Source organism: Dermochelys coriacea, chromosome 2 (assembly GCF_009764565.3).
Source record: "Dermochelys coriacea isolate rDerCor1 chromosome 2, rDerCor1.pri.v4, whole genome shotgun sequence".
Lineage (NCBI taxonomy): Eukaryota > Metazoa > Chordata > Testudines > Dermochelyidae > Dermochelys > Dermochelys coriacea.
This window is the reverse complement of record NC_050069.1, coordinates 258348429-258372361: the sequence shown is the minus strand read 5'-3', so window position 1 is coordinate 258372361 and position 23933 is coordinate 258348429. Positions and strand designations below refer to the sequence as shown.

Here is a 23933-nt window from a genome sequence, read left to right as displayed (position 1 = left end):
GACCCATTATCTTGGGCCTTTCATGAGAGAAGGGATACACTTAAAATACAGTACCAGGTACGCTTCCAAATCTGTTTCCAAAAGAAGGGATCCCTCCTTGACTCCTTCCAAATCAGATTAAACCTTGTGCTCGAATCCTAAAGATTTATGCCTTTCTAAATCTCCCAACCACAAGGGTAAAGCATGCAGAAGCAAGGATCCACTGGTACTGACTCTGGTTCTGACTACTAAGCCGAAAGATCACCATCTGCTGGCACTGACCATCAGCTCCAGGCAGGAATCTTCTCCGATGGTACTGACTCAACTCCATAAGGATCTGCCAACAGCTAAGCCTGTGGTAGTGCTGGATCTGCCCATACCAAGTACTGGGACACCTTGTATTCTTGGATTAATTGAAACTTCTACCTTACTGGATGGTATCTTCACTTTCCCTACCCTCAATTTCCTCTTCTCCCAAATCCAGTTCTTCTAAGGATGGTTTTGACACCAGAAGAGGAACCCCCCTTGAGGAGAAGGAGCTACTCCCCTACTCTGTCCACAGGCTGGAGTCTACATCTCCCAGTATCACTGTTATCCCTGGATTCAACCTTCTCTTCAGTCAAATCTGATATTCAAGATGAGCAATCACCTCCACAGAGGGAGATTAGCCCTGACAGAACCTCTAGACTGTCTTGGACCCTCCCACCACCCAGACACTATTACCCTTTGAGGGACCGATAGTACCCCGTGGAGTCCTCCCCAACTAGCTTTCAAACCATCATACTGGCCCTACTGAGGCCCATGGGATCCCTATGCATGGCACCCTTGATTCATGCAAGAGTGTCACTGACTCTCTTCCCCTAGACAACACCAACCAGCTCCACTAGTGTATGCAGAAGAGGAAGATATTCAGCTGGAATCCCTGGTAGCAGCAGTACCAATAAGTATATCATCTTTCTTATCTGATGAGGTTAGTGTCCTATCTTTGTCATCCCTGACTGATGACAACAGGCAATACCACAAACTCTTGCAGAGGATAGTGGCTGACTTCCAGATCCCACTTCAGCATAAGCTCCTGGGCATCCTGCAGCCTACTCGTCTCAATCAAGTGGCTCTCCCTCTAAATGAGGCCATCGTGGAACCTACCAGGGTGATGTAGCACACACCTGCATCTTGCACTGCTACACGTAAAGGGGCTGAAAGTTGTTTTGTACCTACCAAAAGCAGAGGAATTTTTGTTCACCCACTCGCCCCCAACTACCTACTTGTCCAAGCAGCCATAGAAAGGTCTGGGCAGCAACATCTCAAGACTACCCTTGCAGACAAGGGTGCTTAATGTGTTGACCTTCTAGGGAAGTAGGTATTCTCACTAACCAGCCTCCAGTTTAGAATTGCTAAGTACCAGGCTCTGTTAGTGAAGTATGATTTTACGAAGTACTCCAAGTTCCTGAAGTTTAAGGAGAAACTCAGTGACACAGTCCAATTTCAAACCCACATTGATGAGGGTAAACTGGTAGCAAAGACATAGTGGACATGGCTAATACCACATCTAAAGCCATAGCAACTGTAAAAGTTATGCGGTGTGAATTGTGGCTTCACACTTTGGGACTCTCAAGGGAGGTTAGAATACCATCAAGGATCTTTCCTTCAAGTCTAATCTTTTTAATGAGAACATAGATGAGTCCTTACGCCCGTTAAAGGACTCCAGGACAATCCTCCACTGCAATGGCATTTATATCCCAGCCCATAAGAGGAAATACCCAATTCCTCTCCCACTATCTTTCTACCACCTTCTCCATACAGGCTGTGCGGCAAGTGCCAGAAGGTCCAAGGACCAAAATATGTTGCCTCATCCACCTCGATATCAGCTACACAATCTCATTCACCAGCAAAGGGTTAATTTTCCTGGGACATTCAAGAGTTGCAAACCATCAGACACCATCCCCTGCTGCTTCCTAAACTTTTAGTGGCTGCCTAGCATACTTCGCCAACAACTGGAGGGCCACAACAATGGACACATGGGTACTAAATATGCACTCTGGCTACATCTAGTTTCTTTTCCAATCCCTCTTCAGAGACCACTCTCACAAGGAAATCCTCCATCAGGAGGCAGACTCTCTCCTCACAAGGGGCTATAGCAGGGGTAGGCAAACTTTTTGGCAAGGGCCACATTGAGGTTGCAAAACTGTATGGAGGGCCGGGTAGGGAAGGCTGTGCCTCCCCAAACAGCCTGGCCCCACCCCCTATCTGTCCCCTCCTACTTCCCGCCCTGTGACTGCCCCCCTCAGAACCTCTGACCCATCCAACCCCCCTGCCCCTTGTCTCCTAATTGCGCCCTCCCAGAACTCCCAGCCTCTAACTGCCCCCCAGGACCCCACCCCCTACTCCCTGTCCCCTATCCACAGCCCTGCTCCTGACAGGCCCCCCGGAACTCCCACGCCTATCCAACCCCCTGCTCCCTGTCCCCTATTCACACCCCTGCCCCCTGCCCGGCCCCCCAGAACCACTGGCCACATGTTTGTGAAGGTCACTTTCCTTGTTGCTTTCATGTCAGCCAGAAGGTAAGCTGGGGTCACTCATGGCCCACCCCCCATACAGTACTTTTGATAAAGAGAAGGCATCTCTTCATCTCCACCTGAAATTTATTTGTAAATTAATTTCCAAGTTCCACATCAATCAATTTACGTGGCAGTTTTCTTTCCAAAACCTCATGCCTTTAGCAAGGAGAGGAGGCTTCACCTCTCTGTCAGATGAGCTTTGGCATTCTGTCTGCAAGGAATGAAACCAATTAGGAAAACCACTTAGATTATTTGTTGCTATAGCAGAATAAACACAGGGTTAAGCAATATTTACTCAGAGACTCTAAGTGGATTTCTGGCTGTCCCCTCTTTGCTATCAGTTAGCACAGTTCCCTTCCTTGAATGGGATGAGGGCCCATTTCACTAGATCATAGATTACTTCGGTAGCATGTTTTAGAGAACTGCCTATGCTGAACATTTATAAGGCAGCAATCTGGAGTTGCATCCACACCTTGACAAAGCATTAAGCTTTAGTCCAAGCCTCTTCTGCTGATTTCAGTCTTTGGAACAGCAATATTACAGAATCTATACCTTCTGCATCTTTGCAACTCCTTCTTACTTGACTAATGCTTACCAGTCACTCATGTATGGAATGCATGTAGGGACCAGCACTCAAAGAAGGAATGGAAGCTACTTACCTGTAACTGGAGGTTCTTTGAGATGTATGGCCCCTATATGTATTCCACGACCTGCCCTCGTTCCATTCTGCTTTGGATCATGGCTGGATTTGTAGTAGAGAAGGAACTGGAGAGGTGGTCAGTCTGCACTTCCTCTTCCACTTTGGGTACTGAGCACAAGAATCTCCAGAATGCAAGGGTTGACCAATAGACTCTGCTCACAAGATTTTCCAGTCTCAGGTGCACTGTGCTCATGAGTACCTGCATGTGGAATACAGATAGGGACCACATAAATCAAAAAACTTCCACTTTCAGTTAAGTAACCTCCATATCTTCTTTCAAGATGTATGGTGGAAACCCAGTTGCTTTGTATATTTGAATCTAGAATAAATAAATTACTAGAAGTTAGAATGTAGGAAACAATAATGCACTATTAAGGAGGGGAATTAGATGACTCCACAGCTTTTCTTTATCTTTAATTTCTGTGATGCAATAACTCCTTCTGCCAACTGCATTATCCTTCCATATTCCAGTGCTAACCATGCTCCAAACCTCCTCCAAAGCTATAAAATTTGTCGTGTTATGTTGCCTTTGTTTTGTGAATCTGAACATCAGCATTCTGAGGGTGTTGCCAGTGTTCTCAGCAGGTATTGTTGATCGGGAAGGTAGCTCACTAAAGGGTGTAAGATATTCCTCATTGCTTAAAAATATTTGTGTAGTTTGTTTTCAAAGGAAAAAGAGAGATGAAACAGCAGAGACACAAGTTTAAGGTGACCAAGGACTTTCCCCTGAACCCAGAAATTTCTACAGCAGTCCTGGGTGTTCATGTATTTACCATGTGTCCCTCTTTCAGGCTGTGTTCGACATTCCCCTTGCTGCTCAGTGAATACCACAAAGTTTCCAGGAAAAACATGTTGGAACCTGAGGAAAACATGCTACAAAATTGTTGAACACAACTCTTTCGAAAGTTTTATCATATTCATGATTCTGCTAAGCAGTGGAAGCCTGGTAAATTTAATTTAATCTCATATCAGGTTGAATTATAAATGTCTTTTTAGCATAGGAAAGAGGGTGTATTTTCAAAGCTGATGGTGGGAGAAGAATAAAACTGGCCTAGCAAAGGGCTAACTTATTTTTTATAGTAATTGGAAAATACGGTAAATCGAATGACAGAAAGAGCAACTCTAACAAACTGCGATGATTGACATTCTGGTTATATATTGGTTTTTCTGAAGCTTTGTCTGGCAGTTATTTCACACACAGAGACTATCATTTTTATGTTAAGATCAAAGAGTCTTTCCTGGTGCTAATTCTCTTGGAACATGAAGCTGAATCTACTTTTGAACTAGATTTTTGTATGCATCTGAAAAAATACTCCCCTAAAAATTACTGAAAATAAAACTCTTCAGGAAAGAAATGTAGTGTGTCTGTGTGTAAAAGTTACAAGTCAGTAAGTTAGTGTGAATTAAATAAGTCTAAAGGGAGTTAAGTTTATGTAACTTACATATTAAGGGGCCGGATGATTTAATTAACTTTGTCTCCCTCTTGACTTACACTTTCTTAAACTTGGGATATCCTGCACCTTTAAAAGGTTTGGTCACTCTGCACTCAGTTGCATAGCCTCACTTTTGTGTTAGATTCTGTTTTGCTGCCAGAACAATAAAGCGGACAGCTGTACTTAAATCAGCAATCCCTAAGTCTATCTTCTTGTCTGCTGGTTCCAAATATAACATTGGTGACAAGGAGCTTCTATCCCATGGGTGTCCAGTGCGCTCACTGCCTGCCCAAGAAGGAGAAAAAGTAACAAAATAATTAAAAAAGGAAAAAAGTTCGTTTAGAGGCACAAGGTAGCAAAATGAAGCTTTTGTCCCAAGAAAAACAGTGTTGACCGGCCAGAAAAACAGGGAAAGTACGCAAATAGGGCAGAACAAAGTAGGGGGCAGTTGCAGTTGCTGCTGATTGACCAGACACAGAGCAGTGAGGATGAAGCAGCCATCTTGGATGACCTCATGCAAGAAAACGGAAAGAGACAGCTTTAGCCTGCAGCCCACAGAGGGAGCCCAAGTACCGTCGAAGGAGTGATTCTGCTATGTCCGCATACAGCCAGCAAAGGGAGATCAAGAACAGACCGTGTATGGTTTAAAAAAAAAATCAGTGGAAAAGCAAATATCCAGGAGGGTGTGTAGATCAACAGGATAGAAGTAAAATGGCAACTCTTCTGGGCAATGTTAGTGAATTTGAAGAGAATCGTGAATCATGATTGTGTACTTCAAACATTTTGAGCAATTTATGACCTGCAATTCCATTCCAGATGTACAATGAGTTTCAACCTTGCTGACAGGGATGGGTCCAAAGGCATACAGACTGCTGCATGATCTACTGTATCAAGCTATGCCTGGAACTGCCACATATGCTGCAGTTACTGCAGCAATGCAGGGATATTTCTCTCCTATCCATCAATAATAGCAGAATGATAGCGGGTCCATCAGAGGCATCAGGAAAGGGGAGAGTCAGTGACAAAGTTTGTTGCTTCTGTAAAGACAGTGCTCAGAGCATTGTCAGTGTGGACAAACATTAAGTGATGCTTTGTGTGACCAGTTTGTCTCTGGTTTACACAAAGACTAAATCCAGAAGAAGTTACTGACTATATCAGTGTTACATTCAAGAAGGCTATTGAGATAGCTATTACCATGGAAACCACAGAGGATTCTCTGGAATTTAGTATGGACCAAGAAGTACGTCTCCTGAATTGGTGAGACAGAGGACCATGAGAACGTGAGTCATTCCCATGTGGCCACTGTGCACAAACTGCACATGCTAAAAAGGATTGCTGGGCATATCTGGTAATTTGGAGAAAGTGCCAGGAGAAAGGAAACATTGTGGTTACCGGTTGCACTGTTCAGCGTCCAACCAGACAGAGTAACTATCCATCCAAGAGCACGTTTGAAGACTGAACCTAAGAAAGTATAGAAGTTGGGAATTCATAATGTGGAAAAAGTCAAGAGCTCTAGCAGATCTTGGGAGACAGGCCAGTCCTTGCTTACAGACAGCCCCCCAATCTGAAGCAAATACTCACCAGCAACCACACACCACACAACAGAACCACCAACCCAGGAACCTATCCTTGCAACAAAGCCCATTGCCAACTCTGTCCACATATCTATTCAGGGGACACCATCATAGGGCCTAATCACATCAGCCACACTATCAGAGGCTCGTTCACCTGCACATCTACCAATGTGATATATGCCATCATGTGCCAGCAATGCCCCTCTGCCATGTACATTGGCCAAACTGGACAGTCTCTACGTAAAAGAATGAATGGACACAAATCAGACGTCAAGAATTATAACGTTCAAAAACCAGTTGGAGAACACTTCAATCTCTCTGGTCACTCGATCACAGACCTAAGAGTGGCTATACTTCAACAAAAAAGCTTCAAAAACAGACTCCAACGAGAGACTGCTGAATTGGAATTAATTTGCAAACTGGATACAATTAATTTAGGCTTGAATAGAGACTGGGAATGGATGAGTCATTACACAAAGTAAAACTCTTTCCCCATGGTATTTCTCCCTCCCACCCCACCCCCCACTGTTCCTCTGATATTCTTGTTAACTGCTGGAATTAGCCTACCTTGCTTGTCACCATGAAAGGTTTTCCTCCTTTCCCCCCCCTGCTGCTGGTGATGGCTTATCTTAAGTGATCACTCTCCTTACAGTGTGTATGATAAACCCATTGTTTCATGTTCTCTGTGTGTGTGTATATAAATCTCTCCTCTGTTTTTTCCACCAAATGCATCCGATGAAGTGATCTGTAGCTCACGAAAGCTTATGCTCTAATAAATTTGTTAGTCTCTAAGGTGCCACAAGTACTCCTTTTCTTTATCCTGACATAGTGAACATTGGAGTCGTGTTACACACAGTGAGTGGGCTACCCATGTATCAGTGATCAAGAATGATGGTTCCATTTGAATTTGCAGAGATTTCAAAGTGACAGTGAATCCAGTTTTATGTGCAGACCAGTATCTACTTCCTCGTACCAAAGATTTGTTTGCTACTCTTAGTGGAAGACAGTGTTTCAGCGAATTGGATTTGTTTAATGCATACCTACAAATAGATTCATAGATGGATAGACTTTAAGGTCAGAAGGGACTGTCGTGATCATCTAGTCTGACCTCCTGCCCATTGCAAGCCACAGACCCTAACCCACCCACTCCTGTAATAGACCCCAACCTGTGACTGAAGTCCTCAAATTATGGTTTAAAAAATTCAAGTTACAGAGAATCCACCATTTACACTAGTTTAAACCTGCACTTGACCTCTGCCCTATGCCTCAGAGGAAGGCAAAAAATACCCAGTCTTTAACAATCTGACCTAGGGGAAAATTCCTTCCCAACCCCTAATATAGCAATCAGTTAGACCCTGAGCATGTGGGAAAGACCCACCAGGCATATACCTGGGAAAGAATTCTCTGTAGTAACTAAGAGCCCTCCCCATCTAGTGCCCCATCTCTGGCAATTGGGGATTTTTGCCACATGCCATTGTAGACAATCCCATCATACCATCCCCTCCCTAAATTTATCAAGCTTAATATTGAAACCCGTTAGATTTTTTTGCCTCCAATGCTCCCCTTGGAAGGCTGTTCTAACTATCAGAGGAGTGAAGTTCTGGAACAGCCTTCCAAGGGGGGCAGTGGGGGAAAAAGACATATCTGGCTTCAAGACTAAGATTGATAAATTTATGGAGGGGATGGTATGATAGGATAGCCTAATTTTAGCTATTAATTGATCTTTGTCTATTAGTGGTAAATATGCCCAATGGCCTGTGATGGGATGTTAGATGGAGTGGGATCTGAGTTACTACAGAGAATTCTTTCCTGGGTGTCTGGCTGGTGAGTCTTGCCCACATGCTCAGGGTTTAGCTGATCACCATATTTGGGGTTGGGAAAGAGTTTTCCTCCAGGGCAGATTGGCAGAGGCCCTGGGGGTTTTTCGGCTTTCTCTGCAGCATGGGGCCTGGGTCACTGCACCTTGAAGTCTTTAAACCATGATTTGAGGACGTCAGTAGCTCAGACGTAGATTAGGGGTTTGTTACAGGAGTGGGTGGGTGAGATTCTGTGGCCTGCGTTGTGCAGGAGGTCAGACTAGACGATCATAATGGTCCCTTCTAAGCTTAAAGTCTATGATTTTATGAACTTCACTGCTCTAATGGTTAGAAACCTTCATCTAATTTCAAGCCTAAACTTGTTGGTGGCCAGTTTGTATCCATTTGTTTTTGTGTCCACATTGGTGCTTAACTTAAATAACTCCTCTCCATCTCTGATATGTATTTATAGAAAGCAATCATATCTCCCCTCAAGCCAAGCTCTTTGAGTGTCCTCTCATAAGGTAGGTTTTCCATTCCTTGGATCATCCTAGTAGCTCTTTTCTGCACTTGTTCCAGTTTCAATTAATCTTTCTTAAACATGGGAGAGCAGAATTGCACACAGTATTCCAGATGTGGTCTCACCAGTGCCTTCTATAACGGTACTAAACACTTCCCTGCCTCTACTGGAAATACCTTGCCTAATGTATCCTAGGACTGCATTAGCCTTTTTCACGGCCACATCACATTGACAGCTTATAGTCATACTGTGATCAACCAATACACCCAGTCTTTCTCCTCCTCTATCACTTCCAACTGATAAGGCCCAAATGTAGAATGATACGGCATCTAACAAATATCTCACAATCAACATGGAAGAAAAAGCTTATTTTGCTACCGGTTGCCTTTTAGTACCACATTGGCATCTTTCCTGTTCTAGAAGGCCATGGATGAGATCCTGAAGGGACTGAATGGAAATCAGTGCTATCTGACAATATCCTTGATACAGGAAAGGATCAGCAGAGCAGGATCATCTTCAAAATTTGGATGCTATGTTGCAACATTTGGAAGACAATGGACTGAGAGTATGTCAAGACAAATATGATCTTTTTTTCAATCCTTCAGTTGAATACCTTAGGCATGTAATTGATGTGATGGGCTTAAGGAAATTGCCAGAGAAAGAGAAGACAATTTCTTCAAGCACTATAGCCAGAGAACATGTCACAGTTGCATTCATTCTTAGGACTACTTAATTACTAGGGTAAATTTCTGCCTAAACTGGTGACAGTATTTGCATCTTTGCATGAACTGTTACAAACAAACAACAAATGGAACTGGACTAAAGAATGTGTGTGTGCATTTAAGGAGGCAAAGAAACTGTTGGGATCAGCCAAAGTTTTCACTTTGATGCCTCCTTACCATTGCAATTGCTTTGTTACGTTTCACCATATGGAGTGAATGATGTTCTTTCCCACATTTTTGCTGATAACAGAGAGAAACCAATTGCCCTTGTTTCACAAATGCTCACCACCCCTGAGAAGAACTATATACAAATAGAGCAAGACGCTCTCAGCATTATCGTCAGAATTTGGATGTTCCGTACCTGTCCTTATGGTAGACATTTTATCTTGCTAACGGATCACCACCCATTAATTTCAATTTTTGGACCGAAATGTGGTCCATCATTAGCTGCTGTTCATCTGCAACAATGGGTGTTACTACTTTCAGCTGATTTCTATACTATTCAATTATATAAAGGGACTCAACATGGCAATGATAATGGGCTATCATATCTGTCATGCCCAAGCTCCCGTCAATCCAAAGAAACTTCAGACAAAGTGTTTTATCTCAATTTGGTAGATAGATTGCCTGTCACTAGCACAAAGAAACTGTTAAGGATGATGTGCTTTCTCTTGTGAAGAGAATGATACTACAAAGTACGGTGTTGGATCTTATGAATCCCCAGTTTACACAATTTGGGTCGCGTCAGCCTGAATTATCTGTGAATCAAGGTTGCATCTTATGGGGAATCTGAGTTATCCTTCCAAAATCAGTTCAGTCTCAAGTTTTGGAAGCTCTTCACGATGGTCATATTGGCATTGTATGGCTGAAGGCTATAGTCCGGAGTTCTGTCTGGTGGCCAGGGATAGATGAAGACGCTGAGAGGAAGGTGAAGTGCTGTACTACATGTCAGCAAATTCAGCATAATCCTGGCCTAGCATACTTACACCCTTGGTTCTGGCCTCAGATTCCTTGGAGGACACATGCTCATGTGGACTTTGCTGGACCATTAGAACATTATATATATATATTTGGTCATAGTTGACACACATTTGAAATGACCAGTTTTCAGAATTACTTCTAACTTTCAAGACCGTTGGACATCTTCATGCCTTGTTTAGTCAGTTTGGTCTACTGTTACAGTTGATGAGTGACAAAGTCTCAATTCTATTCAGAAGAATTTCAGAGGTTCCTAACATCAAATGGAATTCAGCACATATGTTCTGCTCCATACCACCTTGCTAAAAATGGATTAGTGGAACACTTTGTACAGACACTTAAGCATGCCTTAAGAGCTAACAAGTTTATTTTGAATTATCAGCAGAAATTGGACAATTTCTTGTTTGTCTGCAAGAGCACACCATGTGCTACTACCTTGCAGTCAACTGCAACTGTTTTTTTTTTTGAAGCAATCATTGGGTATCTTTTGGAACCTGCTATGTCCTGATGTTGTCTTATGTGTAGCCAAATCCCATGCAAAGTGATTGACAATGTGAGGTTCGTCATTGTTGTTTTCAAATAGGAGATGTAATGTGGACTCGCAACTACAGTTGAGTGAAATGGGTACTTGGGGAACTTGTGAAATGCATGAGACCTTTTTCATTCCTGATTAAACTATGTGATGGTACTTTGTGGAAACAACATATAGACCAGCTGCAACCTCAACAAGTACCAGAATCCATGACTATTTCAGCAGGACTCTCTTCTCCTCTGATCAAACCTCCTTCCATTCAATTCTTAATTTTCATGGCTTGTTGGAACAAATTTTGGTACCAGATGCAGTTGATTCTTTACCACAGATTATTCCTGTTGTACCAGATATTGCTTCTCGACCATAACCATGTTATCCCAAGAGAGTGCAAAAACCAGAGCTTGCGCCTGAATTTATACATTGTTTAGCTAAAGTTGCTATTCCAGGGTAGAATAATCCCTTGCAATTTAAGAGTCTGCAGTAGTCCACCCACAACTTTGTTAGGTTATATAGTGTTTTATGTAATCCACATAAATGATGATGTATATATGTTTGGAAAGTATTTTAATGTAGGGTGGAGAAATTAGATATTCTGCACCTTTAAATAGTTTGGACTCTCAGCACTCAGTTGCAGAGCCTCACTTTCATGTTAGTTTCTGTTTTGTTAGCAGAACAATAAAGCCACTACAGCAGACAGCTGTGTTTGTCAGCACCCCCTGTGTCCATCCCCTTCTCTGCTGGGTCCAAATATAACAAGGCTCACCTCTGAATGTTGCTGTTTGTTTCATAGATTGTAACCAGGAAATATATAGGCCCATATGATACTTTGTGATAGTTGTCCAGGTCTGTTTTTTACTGAGCCTATACCTATTTACACTTGTATCAGGATTCTCACCCATGTTTCTGCCAAAAATAGATTGTTGTGCCACAAAATACAAATTTAATAAAAAGAATAGGAGTACTTGTGGCACCTTAGAAACTAACAAAGGTGGCACAAGTCCTCCTGTTCTTTTTGCGGATACAGACTAACACGGCTGATACTCTGAAACCTGAAATTTAATATCGAAGTTCAACTGTATAATGGAGCAAGGACTCACATTTTCTTTAATGTATGGTAATATTTTTTTAGCCCCTCCACAATGTCTAATGTCCATTTCATCAGGATTACCTTCACAGTGGCTACCTGTGTGGAAAGTTAAACTCTTGGGTACCTGTTTGCAGGATGAGGGTTCAGGTTTCATGTGGTTTGGGGTTTCATAATGAAAGGTGCACATATCTCTAATCTCAGTACAACATTACAATTTTCCATTGAAATTCTGTAGAGTGGGTTTATATCTAAGCATTATTATTTCAGGCATTTGAAGATGTACATCTTGAGAAAAGAAAAAACATTAAAATTATGTTGGAATTTTTTGATAAAATCTTCACTTACATCTTTGTCCTGGAGATATTTCTGAAATGGGTGGCTTATGGCTTCAAGAAATACTTCACCAATGCCTGGTGTTGGCTTGACTTCCTAATTGTAGGTGTAAGTATTGCATTTGATCAGTTCTGTGGACTGGATTATGTAGTATAGAACAACAAAATGTTTGCTGCTTTTTTTTTTTGTGGATATCCCAAATTGAGGCACCTTCATTTGAAGGGGAACTGATTTTTAGAAAGTACCGAGCACCCACCCTTTGAAAAACAAGACCTTTCAAAGTGTCTCAATTTGGACAACAAAAATAGTAATTTTGTTAAAATTTTGGCCTCAAAATTCTTACAGCTTTAATAATCTAAGTTAGCATTAGCAACACAGGTCAAGTACATTTGTTTTGTTAAAATAGATTGGGTGAAATCTTGGCACTCCTGAAATCATAGGGTGTTTTATTATTAACTTCAGTGCAGCCTGCATTTCACTCATTATTTTATTCCTGTTAGTGTCCCCTTAAGATGCCTTTCTGTTGTACTGTACAGGCTGCCATTTCATACTTTCACTGATAGGACTTTGTAAGCATGAGAAAAAAGAGAAAAAAGAATACCAGAAGGCAGGATTGTTCTAATATTTTTTCTCTCTCTCTATTTAGGTCTCTTTAGCAAGCCTTATAGCTAATTCACTTGGATATGCTGAAATGGGACCCATGAAATCCCTTAAAACCCTGAGAGCATTGAGACCATTAAGGGCATTGTCACAATTTGAAGGGATGAGGGTAAGAATAAATAAAGCAACCACTGAAGCCCCTTTGTCTGAACAGCAAGTATGTTAAAGGACACTATTTCATATGGGGTTGCTTTCATTATGGTGCTGCACAATAGTTAAGGTTACATTTGAGTTCAATTTTAAGAGTTTTTAAAACTTTATTTTGTAAAAAAAAACACTGAAATGCCAAAAAACAAAATCAAATCATGCTCAAAGTTTTATATGTTTGGATTTTTTGTAGTGGTTTGATGAAAAATTAATTGAAACACAAAGAACAATAAGATTTCAAAAATCATTCCTTTATGGCCAATTTTCACTGAATTCTCTTTTCTTCCACTAGAATTCAGACATAGAAAGAGTCACAAAGTGTTTGCGGATTTTTTTTTTTAATAATGAAGAAAAGTAACCTTACATTTATAAATCTGGAAAACTAATAAGTAGATATATGGGGGAAACATCCTCTGATATACTTTAGTTTAAAGCTGGAATGCCAGAATTAACTTGTAAACATATCACGTGTGTTCATTGTTTGTCCAAACATTTTCTTGTTCACTTTTGCATTTTCTTGGTGAATGAATATTTCTCCAGGAGTTCTCTTATCTGTTTCTTTTTGCTTGATGATCATACTAAGTACACAAATGATGATCTCATTGAAGCAATGGCAAAACTCCCATTGACTTCAATTGGACCAGGATTTAACCTTTAGTTATTTGGATTTGTTATGTTTGTATTTCCTTTTTATCATTACATGATTAGCAAATTATTATAATTGTATTCTATATTAGCAAGTGCACCACTAATACTGCAGATCACATGGCAACACACGATATGTAAGTTAGCAGTGTAAGTAACATTTACAAATCCATCTAAGATTTCTGATGTAAACACACATAGCAGGGCACCAGATAAATTTTTCAATAAATGAAAGCAAAAACTAAATTTGGAAACACCTTTCCTTAGCCCAATTAAGGATTTTGTATTACTATGTATTAATTATGTAATAATTACATAAACTCAGGAGACTGGTATTAAGATAGGGAGCCTATTATATCTATATCAAATTCAGATTCAGTATATGTTTGTATGAACTAAAAGTCATTAATATCTATAGGATGTTCAGTAAGTTGATGGCCCCATTCCTGTTTCTAAAGTAAAATTGTCTGCATTAAGGTAACAAAACCACCAGAACAATTGGAACCCTTGTTGATACTACTTGCAGAAAGGTCAAGAATTCAGCGAACATGGAAACTGGAGATAAGTCCAACTCACAATATTCAGATCTGAACTTTCCCAGAGTTTGGAGGTGTTTAAACCAGAGATAATGGTTCAACTCCTAAGAGAAAGACGCACCAACAGTGAAATCTGAAACTGGATTAAGATTTCCTTTAAAATTTACCACAGGTTGTTTAAAGGTTTTGGTTTAGACCCATCTCTAATGCAAACTAGATAATCTCCCCCTCCCTCCTCCTTCCCCCAACATAGTAATTGCACATCAAGGTTGAGACATTAGTTGGATACTAACTAGTTGGATGTGGGGAAATTTGTGCTATCATTAACTAATCTACACACATGTTCTATGGATATAGGAATTCCATCTCCAGGCCTGCCAGTTCTGACCCTTTCACTAGCACTAAATTCACTAATTAATAATCATAATTAATAATGAAAATAATTTACCTTGGTCACTCACAATATGTTATTGTACACACTAGTGATAGAAAAAGCTGGGGATTCAGCTGAGTGTCTAAAGTCATACTTTGCCCCCTGAATCTTGTATGTTGATCTAACTATCATGACCCTTGCCTTCAGCATCTCCAGGTCACATTGCAAAAACTCATGCTACCTGAAGCTAGTTGTGAAGGGCACACTATACTGATTTACAATAACTGAGGATCTGATCCATAGTGTGGCCTTCATGATTACCTGTTGTGAATGTGTAACATCATTTTTCTGTGACGTGTAGAGAAATGCAAAAGGGACAGAGAAATACTATATTAGTAGTTTAGAAGAAAGTAAAATACTGTGATATGATGGAGAATAAGACCTGGCATTCTCATACTTGGTTTCAAAAATAGATAAAATTTTATTTTTGTGAATCAGTATCACTTTGTCTCAGGCTCAGAAATGTCAGAGAAAAAGATAAAAGGCTTGTGTCGGCAGAGAAGATCCTAATTTTGATAGCATGAAGGAACTGAGCAGCAAACTCATTCAGATATAGACTAGATTTTATAGAAAGACTGTTAGATTAGTGTGTATGAGTGCTAATGTGAGTCATTGGCATATAGTAGTGGATTTAAAGCAAAAAGTTAGTAATATAGTGGGAAAACAATTACATGTTGTGATAGTGGGTGTAAATGAATTTTTAGATGTTTTAATGTTAAGTTTGGTATATATCAAATGCTTTTACATTTTACATGGCGGGAAGACTTTGAATCCTGGATAACTGGTCCAAATTTGTTCTCAGTTAAACCTGTGCAACCCCGTTGAATTCCACAGGAGTTGCACAGGTTGTAGCTGAAGGCAGTTTTGTAACTAACATATCTACTGCTTTTCTTTGTTCTGCTGACCGTTCTCTCCAAATCATCACCTATATGTGGAAAGATCCTACATAAGGAATTTGCCACTGCTCTTCCTATGGAAGAGCCAGGGAATCAGTTCCAGATCCTGGTAGATCTAGTGAAGGTGATGTCTGTCAGCGTGGGGGTCCTGTGCCTCTAGACAGGGTTCCACGGCTGCTTCTTCCCTTCCCAGTCCTTTGGCCCCACAGCGGCAGTTGGAGACCCTGTCTTGGGATATGGGGAAAGAAAGGAAAATGTGTTATAGAAGTGGCATTCTATATACCTCTCTCTGGCAAGTTGTACTATCTGTATACTACTAGTCTGATATGATATCTTTGTTGTCTGCTGGCCATAGAAGAAAGTTGATATGGGGGATGGTCAACCATCTGAACTGTCTATGGATAGTAAGATTTTGGTGTCTCTGATCTGTAAAAGGGAAGTGAACTGAAAGATGATATACAGTTGTCTGTAGGCCATTTGTGATTGGTGGTTCATGATGATTTGTAGTGCAGACTGGAAATTATATGAAACAGGACCGGTAGAGATGAGGGTTTTTGGTGCATCAGTAAAAGCAACATGAGCATATAGGGATCTAGTTAAGACAGCTTGTACAATCTTAACTACAGATTTGTCCCCTATTTATATAATCCCAATGTTCTAAAAATGTTCTGAATCAGGATATTTATTTATAACTTTAACATTATCATAAAGTTTTTGTCTGGGAAATGCCATAGTTTCTGCACAAACCATATAGACCTTGAAGGCTTTTCTGGCCATGTCAAACCCAGCAAGCACAAACTTGACTAGCACAATATTTGAGGTTTCTTTCCTGCTCTCTCTCTCCTAATTTGAAAGCTGTATGAAACTTGTAAGGAAACAAAAATAAGAAAAGCTTGCCTGGGTTTGGGATTTGTTATGAATCCGAAATGTATTCACTTGAATATAGGGTGAGTGTCATGCTATACTTGCACTCAGTTTAGGACACTCCCACTCCATCCTCCCAATAAGCCCAGGCTCCCACTTTAACTTTAGATATTTCTTAGAGGGGCTGTCCAGTGGCCTGCTTGACCTCTCTTTTTCAAAGTTTTGCCTTTGGGAAGCTAGCTCGCCCCTCTGGCTGTGACCTGTGTGAAAGTAAAGGATCACCCGTACTTTACTTTTGGGGGGTACTGGGTTCTACTCTGCCCTTTACTAGGCAATGAGCAGAAGTTCCTGTCCTAAGCAGGAAGTGACAGCTTTGATATCTGTTTACTCTATGAGATGATTAGTAGAGGTTACTCCTTGAAACACCTAGGCAGATGTAATGAGATGCACTTTGGAAGTTAAAGTCTCCATCAGGCATTAGTCAGAATGTGTAATATATGCAAGTTGGTCACAATTTCTGCTATTTTCCCAGGAGAGATTATGGTAGCTCTTATTTCTTCATACCAGTGGAGCTTGTAAGTCTGCTCAAAACTTACATGCTGTACTGACACTTTCCAGGTTACTCTTGAATTGTGGAAAACTTCTCATGGAAGTTACAATATCTGCAGCAACCTTTACATATCTACCACAGATTCATTATTGATCCTCTAATAACTAATTTTCCACACAACTTGAATAAATTTCATGCTGACATGAATAAAAACAGACCGCTATATTAATCCTCATGAAGAAATAATGTGTATTTAGAATCTTGTAGAAACAAAAAACAAACAACAAAAGGAAGCTCCAAAAGTGAACATTCTGCCATTACATTCAAATACTTTGTTATTTAATAGTGCTCCCAAGTGTGCTAGGTGTTTCACAGAAAACAAAAAACAGGTTCCTGTCCGGAAGAACTGATAATCGAAGGGCCTGATCCTGCCAACACTATAGATGTAAGAACCTTTACTCAAAATAGGTGCCACTTCAGTAGAAGTATTTATGGGAGTAAAGTTACTCATGTGTGTAACTGTTTGCTGAAATGACATGGGGTTGCTTAGATTTCCAAAACAGTTTAATGCAGCAAATAGCTGTTTAAGGCTTTGTACATGTGAATACCTATAGTAACTGAATGTTTTTCTTTGATTTCTCCTAAGGTAGTTGTGAATGCCCTAGTAGGTGCCATTCCTTCTATCATGAACGTTGTGCTTGTCTGCCTCATTTTTTGGCTCGTTTTTAGTATCATGGGAGTGAATCTATTTGCAGGAAAATTTGGAAAATGCATTAACTTGACTGAAGAAACATCAGGATTAAATGAAAGTATTAGGAACAAATTGGATTGCACAACCTATAATGACACACAAAAAATATATTGGACAAATGCTAATGTCAACTTTGATAATGTTGGTTCTGGTTATCTGGCTCTTCTTCAGGTGGTAAGTTCTATTTTGCTGACTGGCACATTGTGGGGTGGGGTGGAATCAGGTTTTGCCAGTTGCTTACCCACACCTGCAAGGAGTGGAAAGCAGTGGCCCTGTGGAGCCTGCTGTCCCAATCCCATCCCATGTTCAGACTGACAATATGGTTAGCCCATTCAGGGTCCCTTCCAGTGTATGCACATATAGTGTCCAATGGTGAGCTACGAACTGATTATGTAACCATTTGAAAATGTGCTCCTCTGATTTGCAGCCATCTCCTGGGAAGATGGTATGAAATCTTTGTTATAATTTCATTAAACTAAAGGCAAAATTCTCTCCTGCACTGAGTAAAGCTCAGTGCAGAAATGGGAAGTAGGGAGAGAGCATCAGTGGGCTGGTTCCAATTCCCTGATTTGTTGTGATCAAATCTGTCACAAACATGTCAGCAAGGAGATCTACACAGGGGAATTCTGTGTTGGGCATTTGTGGACATACTACAGTCCCTTTGCACCATCTCAGAAGCACAAAGATGTAAACAGGCTAAACAATCTCATCCTAAAAGTTTAATATGATTTTAATATTTTTTCTGTTTTTTCTAGGCAACATTTAAAGGTTGGACAGACATTATGTATGCAGCAGTAGATTCACGAGGGGTAGGTCATGAAAATTAAAATGTTTTCTCTTGTAACCATCTCTCCAGTTTTTACTTGTGTTTTCTAATTTTCATGCTTATTAGCGTTAGTCAACACAATGTGTAGTTCTAGTCTGTTCATTGTTTTCATGGTGCTATCTACTCACTGAGCTAAAATGGATGAGCATCTTTTTAAAATAAATGGTCAAGCATTAATTATCAAGTATCATTATTATTATATTTAATGTATGTATTACTGTGCCACTTAGAGACCCCAGTCAGGATTAAGGTTCCACTGCATTAGCTGCTGTACAAATACAGAGGAAGATACAGTTCTGCATCCAAAGGACTTAAATTGAACAAAATTACCAGCTTATCTTCCAAGGAAATGAATGAGCTCAAATGTAACCACATTCAAAAATAATTTTCTCAGGTTTATGTAAAATTTTGTTGCTTTTTTCCAACAGTAATAGAATAGCTTTTCAACCAAAGGTTTAAATTGGAAGAACACATCTAGGCCAAGATTCTCAAAAGCAGAAGCTTGAAGTTAGGCTTCTAAATAAGTGACCTGATTTTCTTAAGATCCTTGACAAGTGGTTGAGTGCTCATCAGTTCCCACTGACCTCAATCAAAGCTGTTGGTTGCTCCTCGATGCCTTTGAAAATCATGCCAGTAAGATGTGATTTAACTCTCATTGAACTCAATAAAGACTCCCATTGACTTCAATGGAAGTTGAATTGGACATATATTTAGTCATGATCTATAATATTTTAAACAGATGGTTAAAAAGAGAAACATTTTCTTATGTGTCCTTGCATGAAGACAGAAGTGCAACTACTCTCACTCTGCTTAAAAAAATTCATCCATCAAGCTTTTAATTTCTTTGTCAGCTGTGTAAATGGAATGGGAGATATTGTCCTACAAGTTTCTTAACACAAGTGTAATCAACATCAGTGTCAGTTGCAGTGACCTCTTCAATAGGTGGACAGAGATTAAAGATTGCAAAGAAATCAAATCAACAGACAATAGCAATCATACCACTTGTCAAGGTTCCTTCCTCACTCTGAACTCTAGGGTACAGATGTGGGGACCTGCATGAAAGACCCCCTAAGCTTATTCTTACCAGCTTAAGTTAAACGCTGCCACCACCAAAGTGTTACACAAAGAACAGGGGAAGTGCCCACTTAGAAATGTCTTTCCCCCTCTCGCAAAAAAAAATCCCCCCAAGCACTACACCCCCTTTCCTGGGGAAGGCTTGATAAAAATCCTCACCAATTTGCATAGGTGAACACAGACCCAAACGCTTGGATCTTAAGAACAATGAAAAAGCAATCAGGTTCTTAAAGAAGAATTTTAATTAAAGAAAAAGTAAAAGAATCACCTCTGTAAAATCAGGATGGTAAATACCTTACAGGGTAATCCGATTCAAAACATAGAGAATCCCTCTAGGCAAAACCTTAAGTTACAAAAAGATACAAAAACAGGAATATACATCCCATTCAGCACAACTTATTTTATCAGCTATTTAAACAAAACAGAATCTAAGGCATATCTAACTAGATTGCTTACTAACTCTTTACAGGAGTTCTGACCTTCATTCCTGCTCTGGTCCTGGCAAAAGCATAATACAGACAGAGAGAAACCTTTGTTCCCCCCCCCCCACTCCAGCTTTGAAAGTATCTCGTCTCCCCATTGGTCATTTTGGTCAGGTGCCAGCGAGGTTATTGTAGTTTCTTAACCCTTTACAGGTGAAAGGGTTTTTCCTCTGGCCAGGAGGGATTTAAAGGTGTTTACCCTTCCCTTTATATTTATGACACCCCCCCCCAAATCAGAGATAGGGTGAAACGCTGGATGTGATTTCTTCCTGGAGCTCTAGGAGAAAAGAGAGTTAATAAGACACATGCACCTCTAAATATACTATCAAGTATATAAAGACTAACAATATTTTCCACATCTCAAGGATGATTTTAACCAGTTGATTCTGGGAAACTTTCACAGGAGAGTGCATCAGCCACTTTGTTAGAAGCTCCTGAGATGTGTTGGATGTCGAAATCAAAATCTTGGAGAGCTGAACTCCACCGAATAAGTTTTTTGTTATTTCCTGTGGCAGTATGAAGCCACTCTAGCGCAGCATGGTCGGTTTGCAGGTGGAAACGCCGTCCCCAAATGTATGGGCGTAGCTTTTCCAGAGCATAGACAATGGCATAACATTCTTTTTCACTGACTGACCAGTTGCTTTCCCTCTCAGACAGCCTCTTGCTGCGAAACTCTACAGGGTGCAATTCTTGATCTGGTCCTTCCTGCATTAAAACCGCTCCCACACCACGCTCGGATGCATCTGTGGTTACTAGGAATGGTTTGTCAAAGTCTGGGGCCCTTAGTACAGGGTCAGACATGAGTGTCACTTTAAGCTGATTAAAGGCCTTCTGACACTCTTTGGTCTGCTGAACGGCATTTGGCTGTTTCTTTTTGGTTAGGTCTGTCAGTGGGGCGGTGATTTGGCTGTATTGCGGTACAAATCGTCTGTAATAACTGGCCAAGCCTAAGAAGGATTGAACCTGTTTCTTTGACTTTGGGACAGGCCACTTTTGGATAGCATCCACTTTGGCCTGTAGGGGGTTGATAGTTCCTTGACCCACCTGGTATCAAAGGTAAGTCGCTTTGTTTAGGCCTATTTGACCCTTCTTAGCCTTAACAGTTAGTCCTGCCTCCCTTATGCGCTCAAAGACTTTTTGTAGATGTTCCAGGTGTTCTGCTCAGGAATCCGAAAATATGGCCACATCGTCAAGGTAGGCGACTGTATATTCTCCTAATCCCACTAGGAGACCATCTACAAGTCATTGGAAGCTGGCGGGTGCATTCCGCAGCCCAAAAGGGAGTACATTAAATTCATACAGCCCAACATGTATGGTGAAGGCTGACCTTTCCTTGGCAGATTCACCTAGCATTACCTGCCAGTACCCCTTGGTTAAGTCCAAGGTAGAGATGAACTGGGCCCGTCACAGTTTCTCTAGTAGTTCGTCTGTGCACGGCATTGGATAGTTGTCTGGGCGAGTTACAGCATTTAGCTTATGGCAGTCCACGCAAAAACGTATCTCCCCATCTGGGAATTAGAACCACTGGAGATGCCCATGCACTTCCAGAGGGGCGGATTACACTCATCTGTAGCATATCCTGGATCTCCCGTTCTATAGCAGTTTTAGCTTGAGGAGACACCCAGTAAGGTTGGACTTTAATTGGGTGAGCATTACCTGTGTCCGTGGAGTGGTATGGCCATTCAGTCAGTCCTGGGATGGCTGAGAACGTTGGCGCATAGCTAGTGCACAGTTCCTTGATCTGCTGTCGCTGCATACACTCAGGGGTCATGGAGAGATTCACCTCTTCCATGCCACCAGCACTTTTCCCTTCATTGTAGACATCTTCAGGCCACTCAGCGTCATCTCCTCCCTGGGCTGTAAACTGACAAACCTTTAATTCTCTGGAATAAAAGGGCTTTATAGAATTAATATGGTACAGCTTAGGCTTTCGGTTTGAGGTGGGGGATGCTATGAGGTAATTAACAGCTCCCAGGTGCTCCTGGACCGTGAATGGCCCTTCCCTCGACGTTTCCATTTTATGGGCCTGGAGCGCCTTTAAGACCATAACCTGGTCCCCTACTTTGAAGGAACACGCTCTGGCATGTTTATCATACCAGGCTTTTTGCTCTTTTTGAGCATCCTGTAGGTTTTATTTAGCAAGGGCTAAAGAGGTTCGGAGGGTGTTTTGTAGGTTGGTTACAAAGTCCAGAATGTTAGTTCCTGGAGAAGGTGTAAACCCCTCCCATTGCTGCTTCACCAACTGTAATGGCCCCTTAACCTCACGGCCATATACAAGTTCAAATGGTGAAAACCCTAAACTGGGATGTGGTACAGGTCTGTAGGCAAAGAGCTACTGCTGCAACACTAGGTCCCAATCATTGGCGTGCTCATTTACAAATTTATATATCATGGCCCCCAAAGTTCCATTAAATTTCTCCACCATGCCATTTGTTTGATGATGGTAAGGCATGGCAACCAAGTGATTCACCCCATGAGCTTCTCAAAGGCTTTCCATAGTTCCTGCCAGGAAATTAGTTCCTGCATTTGTGAGGATGTCAGAGGGCCAACCTACCCTGGCAAAAATGTCTGCTAGTGCCTGGCACACACTTTTAGCCCTGGTGTTGGTTAGAGCTACTGCTTCTGGCCATTGGGTGGCAAAATCCATGAAAGTCCAGTATGTATTACTTTCCTCTGGGTGTCTTTTTCAGAAAAGGACCCAGAATGTCCACAGCTACTCGCTGAAATGGAACCTCAATGATGGGGAGTGGTTGGAGAGGGGCTTTGACCTGGTCTTGGGGTCTTCCCACTTTTTGGCATACCTCACAAGACCGGACATAGGTAGAAACATCCTTGCCCATTCCCTCCCAGTGGAATGACCTCCCCAAACGGTCTTTGGTCCTGTTCACCCCAGCATAGCCACTAGGATGATCATGGGCTAAGTTCAAGAGCTTTACTCGGTATTTAGTTGGAACTACCAACTGTCTCTGAGGATGCTAGTCTTCCTGGTGTCCACCAGGAACAGTTTCCTTGTATAAAAGTCCTCTTTCTACAACAAACCTGGATCGATTAGAAGAGCTGAGAGGCGGTGGGTTGCTCCGTGCCGCCATCCAAGCTCTCTGGAGGCTTTAATCTGCTTTCTGTTTGGTCTGGAACTGTTCCCTTGATGCTGGAGACATCAGTTCCTCATTGGATTGTGGACCGAGGCTTGGTCCCTCTGGAAGCAATGTAGGGGATGGGGCTGTTTCCGTTGACTGTGAACCGCTCTCCGCTGGTGCACTATGTTGGGGTTCAGGCTCCGGCTGAGCCTCTTGTGTAGGGTTATCGGCTGCTGCTGATTCAGGTTCGGTGGGGCCCTCTGGTGTTGGGGTTGCAAGTACTGGATTCAGTGCTGGCAATGGATCAGGTGCTGGTTGTTCCACTGGTTCCAGTTCTGAGGCTGGTTCTGTCTGGGTCTCTGGGATTGGATCCACTACTGCTGTTGCAGACATTGGCATGAAGTCCGGTTCTATCACCCTTGACCGGGTCCTGGTAGAAGTTTCCGGAACAGAGCTAGGTGTGACAGCTTGCTTAGCCTGGCTGCGAGTGACCATTCCCACCCTCTTAGCTAGCTTCACATGATTGGCCAAGTCTTCCCCCAACAGTATGGGGATGGGATAATTATCACAGACTGCAAAAGTCCACGTTCCTGAGCAGCCCTTGTACTGGACAGGCAACTTGCCTGTAGGCAAATTGAAAGAGTTGGACTTGAAGGGTTGAATTGTCACTTGGATCTCTGGGTTGATTAAATTGGGGTCCACTAAGGAAGCATGTATAGCCAACACTTGTGCTCCAGAGTTCCTCTACGCAGTGACCTTCTTCCCGCCCACACTCACAGT

The 23933-nt window shown here is 41.6% G+C and overlaps 1 protein-coding gene across 1 annotated transcript in view; it reads left to right on the top strand.

The window, feature by feature from the left end:
• The window catches only part of LOC119850912 (sodium channel protein type 5 subunit alpha-like), a 133839-nt gene that overhangs the window by 100484 nt on the left and 9422 nt on the right, over window positions 1–23933 (top strand). Inside the window, 5 exon segments of the mRNA XM_043509707.1 lie at window positions 4029–4183; window positions 12147–12320; window positions 12859–12996; window positions 17590–17868; window positions 18450–18503. Of these exon segments, the coding sequence (XP_043365642.1) occupies window positions 4029–4183; window positions 12147–12320; window positions 12859–12996; window positions 17590–17868; window positions 18450–18503 (800 nt within the window).